The following is a 7354-nucleotide window of genomic DNA, read 5'->3' as shown; positions in this document are numbered from 1 at the left end:
TTTCTTGGAACATGCATAGGCCATTTCCCATTCAACGTGATTATAATTACACAAAAATTAGTAGATGCTCGTAAAGTACATTTAACCATTGCTTTATAAATATTTACAACTAATTAGATTCTAAATACTACTCTACAATGGCTAAATTATGCTTAATTAGTTAGTTATATGGATCAAATGCCAAAACGAAGACATAGACACAATGATGTATAGCTACTAGATTTTGTGATAAACTAGAAAGGAACTTGGATGTTAATATCATTGCATAATTCGAACTTCATGTCAATGATTTCTTTGATCTCGAAAGATCTAGTACAAGCTAACACTAATAATATGCGATCAGCTCAAACTTTACCAGTAAAATGGCACAACGGGTCGTGCCATGTTTGATAAGAATGAACTTCAAAATTTCATCGCCAATATTGCTGATATTGATTCTGTGCAGTGATATCAACCTTGACAAATTAAGCATTCAATGGATTGCTGTTATATGGAAACTCCCGCTTCATTGGAAATTGTTAAATAGAAAATTGGCAACTTAAAAATGAAGGAGGAATGCGAGAGAAGAATGAACATACCTCATAGTTCGATATCTGCAACTCCAACCAAGAAAGAACCCGGGTCGTTAGATCCAAGAAGTGGGATATACTCTGATCCTCTCACATGAACACTAAAGCAAGCTACATTAAGAAACATTTGTTAGCAAGATTTCGGGTGAAAGTTGAATACATTAGAAGACTTGAAACATTTTCAAGACAAACTAAAAAGCTCATTATATGAGCAGAGAATGCATAGGTAGGAATCATCATTATCATCATTCATGCAAGCATCATAATTAAAGGGCAAGAACGACTTTAGATGTAAATACAGTTATAAAAATTAAGAAGATACACTTCTTATAAGCATCAATTACATGAACGCAGGAATAACATCAAGCACTTACGACAACAGAGCACTTATTTCATTATTTTATAATATCCCAATACATTAAAATTTGTAAACAAGTTCTATACTACACTATAAATATTTAAATTATAGGACCCTATAAAAGGGGGACACCAAAGAAAATAATGTAGGCAGCTTATCCTGATAACTGCAACAGGTGGTTGATTCCACAACATAAACTAGTGACCTTGAAATCAAACAGAGACAACTTAACCCTTGTTCCAAAGTTTCCTTAATTTTGTACAATATAAGACTTTATTACAAACTACTAAACTTTAAGGACCTAACATAAAATAAATGAAAAAACAAAATGACCCTTGGTAATTTAACCTTTTAGTTCTCCATCAATTGTTATATTACTATCTTCAGACTCAAGTAAGACTTTTAAGGCATAAAAGTTTATAAAATGAAACTTTCCGTGTTGCTAACATTACCATTCTCTATTTTCATGACACTTTGGAGCATTATTTCCATCTTTGTCTTCATATCATGACTATCACCCATATGTGGCACTACAACTGTAAGCTCTCCGTATATATCACGAGTAAATCTGCATATCTTCTGAGCAAATTCAAGCTCACCATCTGATATCCTACTAATAGCTAGACGCATCAGTTCTCCAGTCAAATCCGCAAGCTGTAAAAGAATGTTCAGCACCTTTAAAAAATAGACGTTGGAGAAAAATCGCAATATGATTTTAAGCATACTTCATGTTCTATAAAAATCATATAACTGTATTAAAAAAAAAGCCAACATAACTGGTTATATTCATTACAGAAAAATCAAGCGCACTTGTAAATCTCTTTGAATGGAAACATATTGTTATATGGTGTTAGTGTATGTGTGTTATCAACTAATATTCTATTAATAGCATAAATAAGTCACTGACATGGATAATAAATAAAATGAAAAAATATATTCACCCCTAATAGATAGTCAAGGATATTTATTTGCAGAGGCTGAAGTGATGGATCACTAAGTGGTAACAATGTGTTGTTTATCTCGTCAAGCGTCAAAAGCATACCATTTTTACAGAAACCGCATAAAGTAGTTGCTTCAACATACTCTTGTATCTGCAAACACTAAAGGCATGTATCAGATGAAAGTATTTTTGTCCTCAACAAAAAAAAAGTTACATTAAGCATACCCAGGCGAGTATGCTCGTCGTAGCTTCCAAAAATCGGTACCCTGCAATTCTTTGACTAGTCGGGACATGTAGTGATCTGGCACTGCTGCTAGATCCTTTTCGGCTTTCTGAAGTACTTCCTCTTTATTATACTTACTCATCCTAGTTAAGACATTAAAATAAAGCATTGCCAATAATATCAGAAAGATTTAACATTTAATCAGTAGCCATCACAAGTAGACCTTGGTTTCATATTTCTTATAATTTTGTTTTTATTAAGATAGAACATTTTCATACTCACTTTATTCACAGACTGCTTAACAAACAGAAGAAAACAAAGGATATGTATAAAGTATGGATATGAGGTTTAATGTGAATAAGATAAGCTTACTGCTAATACAAAACAAACTCATAGTAGTACATCAATTTCAGGGAACAAAATGAGAAGTTGATTCAGATGACTACTTGAAGTATATAAGAAAGCATTGGCAAAAATAATAAAAACAAAGGCCACATATAGATCATGTTTATGTAATTTAGCTGATCCGAGATGGCACTTGAACTAGTTGAAGATCCTAAAATATCCACCCAATGATTCACAAGACTCGAGAGAAACAGAGAGAGAATAATGGAAAAGCGAAAGATAACCTGTGAACTTGAAATATTACTTTTTTGCTACTCATTGTTACATTGCGAATTGCTTTTACCACTCATTCGTTTCTCATTCTACAAAGTACAAACTTAACAATGAGCAGCATATAACAGAACAGGCACAGCTTCTCAATATCCATATGTTTTCTCAACATTCCATGATTCCAATTAATATAAAGCATGTTTCAAGATATCATCATTGAAACAGTTTTCTTAAAGGTCCATGTCGTGTGTGCTAAGATTATCAATTCTAAACATCCTGAATGAATTGAAAACCACTAATCTCAAGAAAGTAAATTAGTAACATAACATTTTTGGTGAGCTTCTATGATGTGCAATGCTTCCTACATAAACAGACCCTCCCACTTCAAAGCACTAATCCTTTAGAGTGTGTTTCAAAGTTGAGGTGTTGGAGGGAAGAACAAACAACAACAACCAGTGATTCTAATTTAATATCCCAAAACTCCCATTACTAATGCAAACGATCAAACAGTTCACTACTCTCCCAAGCAGAAGTTTGAAGAGAGAATTTCCATTTCAATTCAAGTAAATATAATTACTTGGAAAACAAAATGCTATGAATAACATGATATTACCACTTAAACCTTCCAATGATCCCTCACAATCACTTCCTAAACACTGCATAATGCTCCAAATATACATCATCTAAAAAGAAATTATAAATTTATGCACCTGAATGTTTACCCTTCAGCTAAGTTCAACTCAATGTCTACTGGCTACTGAAAATCTATCAGAGTCTCTTGCAAACCAAAATAACGAATCATTAAAAAAAGATTGAAACTTCGAATGAAACAAGAACAAAATAGTTAAAGTAAGGTGTGAAAGCAATAAGAGTAATTACAACGTCATTAAGATATTCAACGTTTGTGAATTGGAAGCCATGAAGAGAGAAACCCTGAAGAATGAAGCGTTGAATGAAAGCAACATCTGTTTGATGAACGACTATACATAAATTTGCACCCACCACTATTTGAGGTTTGGGGTTTTCATTTTTGAAACATTCTCAGGAAAAAAGACGGTACTTTTTTTTTTTGGGACTAAAGAGGGTAGAATTTGGTTTGTATTTCAGTTATTGTTTCTAAAAAGTCTCTATAAAATAAAAATATTTTATTTATCAAATTGTATAAAGATAGAAAAAGTAAAGTTTATATATATTATTAAGAAGCTATAGTAAAATGGCATAGTTTTTCAATCTTCGTACTTATTTAGAGGTCATGGATTTAAATGGCATAGTTTTTTCATACTCATCTAGAGATTGTGTATTCGAGTCTCCTTATCTTTGGTAAAAAAAATTTATATATAGTGTTTTTATATTTTACTAATGTATTAATAGGCACGTTGTACTAAGATTACGGTTCTAAAAATGGGACTGAATTACAAAACTCCTGGCTGATCGAATCGAACCAATACCTTACCAGTTTCTATTAAATGACGGCGTTTAGTCTCCACGTGGTCTCTCTCTCTCTCATCTCTCATATAGACTTCTAAGGCATAAATTTATTTATTATTATAAAGGAGCCTAACAACAAAGTGAATTCCATCCTAAAATCTTAATGCGTGGTAACAAAATCGCAACTGTTCACTATAAATCTCACTTTGACGTGTGCTGAAAGTGCCAGAAGTTCATGATGAATCGCAACTAAAGTCCCTTTTTATCCCTTATATTTAGTGCATGTTATAACATCAACAATCCCAAAACGATAGGATTAATGAACAATACTTTATTCTTATTGGTTGAGTGGGCTTAACCCCATATTGCTAACTGATCTATTCTGTTGTAAAATTTAGTTCGTTTCTTTAAAAGATGTCCTAATTTTTGCGCTATTTGGTGAAATTCAAAAACAGATGAATAACTGTTCTTATATGACAGATGACATGGTCTTTATATATTAGAAGTTGGTAGTTATTTTTTACCATAACTTTTTTAGTTTGGATCTTTTATCCCACCTTCGAGAGAGCTTACAATTCTTTCTGTCATTGGTATGGCTCTAATTAATCAAAAGGTTGGTCGTGTTGCAGACATAAATCCATCCAAACTGGCTTAGAATTAGGGCTGGTAATATATACCCTACCCACGGGTACCCAACCCGGACCAACCCGTTCGGGTAGGGTTGTCTACCCGATCCACTACAGATAGGGTAGGGTACGGTGCGAGTTTGCCTGCAGGTAGGGTAGGGTACGGGTTCAAGGTATACCCTACTCGCACTCCTAATATATTATATAATATATATGTAAAAGTTATCTATGTACTAAAGAAAGTAAGTGTTGAACTCACAATCTTCCTCTTATAAAACTTGAAATAACCACTAAGCTAGTTGATGATCATATTATTTGTAATTTTATGTTGGATTTATTTAAAATTTTATTGTTTTTAATTTTAATTTGAACTTAGTTTTTTATTTTCTATTTTATTAATATGTATAAAATTTGGAATGGTTGAATTTTATGTTTGCTTGAAAATTTTTTGTTTTTCTGTAGGTAAGGTCGGGTAGGGTAGGGTTTAGAACTTTAGAGTGCGGGTAGGGTTAGGGTTGAGAGATTCTCAACCCGCGGGTAGGGTAGGGTAGAGTTTTCAGAAAATTTTCAACTCGCGGGTAGGGTTAAGGTAGAGTCCAAACTCTACTCTACCTTAACCCTACCCATTGCCAGCCCTACTTAGAATTTGGTTTTTGGAGTTATCCGTTTATACGAGCTTCCTAGATCATGGAATTCCACATATATATGTAGCTTAGAATTGGTGCTCCAGGATGAAATGGTGTGTATCCTACTACTACTTAAACTAAAATATGGTGATATTATATGTGTGAAGTTTATATATGTTAATTTTATTTTGTTCTGTTAAAGGTGATCGTATACATTAAACGGCCAATGTGGCGGTTTTTAAGACTACTATTCATGAATATGGAATTTACTCAATGAGAAATTTCATTGTTCAAGCAAATACGAAAGATGTGAGGATAGCCATATATAAGTTCAAGCTGAATTTTTACATGAAAACTTGCGTTAGTGCTCTCTCCGGTGAGATATTTCAATTGACTTTTCGATTCATCTCCTTTCCGAAAATTGAAGCAATTGATGTTGTCAATCTGTAGGCAATACAATGATCAGATCATTGAAAAAATAGTTTATTGACTTGTTTTGGTTTTGTAATTTTGTTTATGGCTAATTTGTTGTATCTTTGTTAGTTTCTTCTAAAGGTGACATTGTATTCGTATTTTTGTCTCCACTGTGGTATAGATTGCATTGGTCACATTATGGGAAATGAGGATGTTAGACCAATGGTTACAAAATCAACGACAAAAAAGTAAGATCCCAACTACACATCCAAGCATTTTTGCATCCAAGTTCAACCAAGCAGACCCAATACCAAAAAAATTACTCTCATCAATGAGAGCGTGTTTGACGAACGAGATTTTTGCCAGTAAAGAATGTCATAAAAACAGTCGCGTTGTAGATATAATTTCTAAACCAACAAAAATCCCTTTCGTGCAAAGTTTTGGTTGTCACAAGTAACAAACCCCTTAAAATTGATAACCGAGTATTTAACCTCGGGTCGTCTTCTCAAGGAACTGCAGGGAAGTATGTTCTTATTATTGGTTATGGAGATTGTAAAATTGGGGTTTCAAGAATGAGGAACGAGTAATTTAATGGCAAGTAAATTAAATGGCAATTGAAAATAGATAAATACTGTAAAGCGAACTTTTGGCAAGGTATCAGAAATTAGAGGTCCTATCCTAGCTATCCTTAGCAATGATGATGATGGTTGAATCCTAATTCCACTTTGTTAACCTTTACTAAGATAAAGGAAGGTCAAGGGATTAATTGGTTTGATCTTCGAATCCTATTTATTTCCTAAGAAAAGATTGGGATTACAGAAGTTCAATTCAATTAACAAAGATAACAATTATCAATTATGCTGTTGAATTGCATAACTCCTAAGTTATTGATTTCTTAACCAAGACCAAAAGGAGAAAAATAAATCTACTTGGAATAAAAATATCTTCAGAGTAAAAGTAACAATAGCATGAATAAGAGAAATCAATATTAAACTGAAATACCTCAAATAACATTAATTCAAATAATCTGTAACATGAAAGGATTCACAAAGTAGCTTGCAAAAGTAAATAAAAGGAATATTGAACCTGATCAAAAGAGAAAATCCTGAAAGTGAATAAAAATCCTAAATCTAAACCCTAATCCTAAAGAGAGAGAGAATCTCTCTCTAAACTAAATCTAATTCATGGAAAGTAAAAATTGGCCAGTCCTCCCTGAATGGATGCATTCCCTCACTTCATAACCTCTGGTCTATGCCTTCTAGACTTGGATTTAGGCCAAAAGGGCTTCAGAAATCGCTGGGAGCGTTTTCTGCAATTTCTGGTGCGTGGCCTCTGTCACGCGTCTGCGTGGGTCACGCGGTCGTGTCATTCGGAGCTTTTCTTGCCACGTGGTCACGTCAGTCATGCGACCGCGTCATGTGCGTTCTGCTTAAGGCGCGCGGTCACGTCAGTCATGCGGCTGCGTCGCTGCTTCTTCGCGCTTGGCACGCGATCGCGTCGTCCATGCGATCGCGTGGATGCCAGTTTCTTCAAGGACTCCGTTTTGTGCTTTCCT

At 33.9% G+C, this 7354-nt stretch overlaps 1 protein-coding gene across 9 annotated transcripts; it reads right to left on the bottom strand.

The window, feature by feature from the left end:
- Positions 1–206: 206 nt before the first annotated feature.
- LOC112727290 (uncharacterized) lies at positions 207–3806 on the bottom strand. 9 transcript variants are annotated; one of them, XM_072209155.1, is made up of 7 exons: positions 3585–3806; positions 3416–3482; positions 2093–2233; positions 1970–2018; positions 1380–1581; positions 579–680; positions 207–455 (listed from the first exon to the last, which is right to left on the bottom strand). In XM_072209155.1, exons 3-6 carry the CDS (start codon positions 2230–2232, stop codon positions 580–582), a joined length of 492 nt encoding a protein of 163 aa, XP_072065256.1. In that variant the 5' UTR covers position 2233; positions 3416–3482; positions 3585–3806; the 3' UTR covers positions 207–455; position 579. The 9 variants fall into 9 exon arrangements, with proteins under 9 accessions (XP_072065256.1, XP_025632761.1, XP_072065255.1 ...); XM_025776976.3 differs by having other exon boundaries at positions 207–680; positions 1970–2027; XM_072209154.1 differs by having other exon boundaries at positions 207–680.
- Between the last annotated feature and the right edge of the window lie 3548 nt (positions 3807–7354).

This window comes from Arachis hypogaea, chromosome 12 (assembly GCF_003086295.3).
Source record: "Arachis hypogaea cultivar Tifrunner chromosome 12, arahy.Tifrunner.gnm2.J5K5, whole genome shotgun sequence".
In the NCBI taxonomy this organism is placed as follows: domain Eukaryota; kingdom Viridiplantae; phylum Streptophyta; class Magnoliopsida; order Fabales; family Fabaceae; genus Arachis; species Arachis hypogaea.
The sequence above is the reverse complement of the archived record's forward strand: the minus strand, read 5'-3'. Positions and strand labels throughout refer to the sequence as shown.

Bases quoted from the DNA above. Each gene is read 5' to 3' on its own strand.
- LOC112727290 (XM_025776972.2), bottom strand. From the start codon at position 3,670: ATGTTGCTTTCATTCAACGCTTCATTCTTCAGGGTTTCTCTCTTCATG. The intron at 1,582-1,969 runs GTATGCTTTTGA...ATTCTTTTACAG, and splicing joins ATGCGGTTTCTGTAAAAATG to CTTGCGGATTTGACTGGAGA. The intron at 681-1,379 runs GTAATGTTAGCA...TTCTTAATGTAG, and splicing joins TGTCATGAAAATAGAGAATG to CTTGCTTTAGTGTTCATGTG.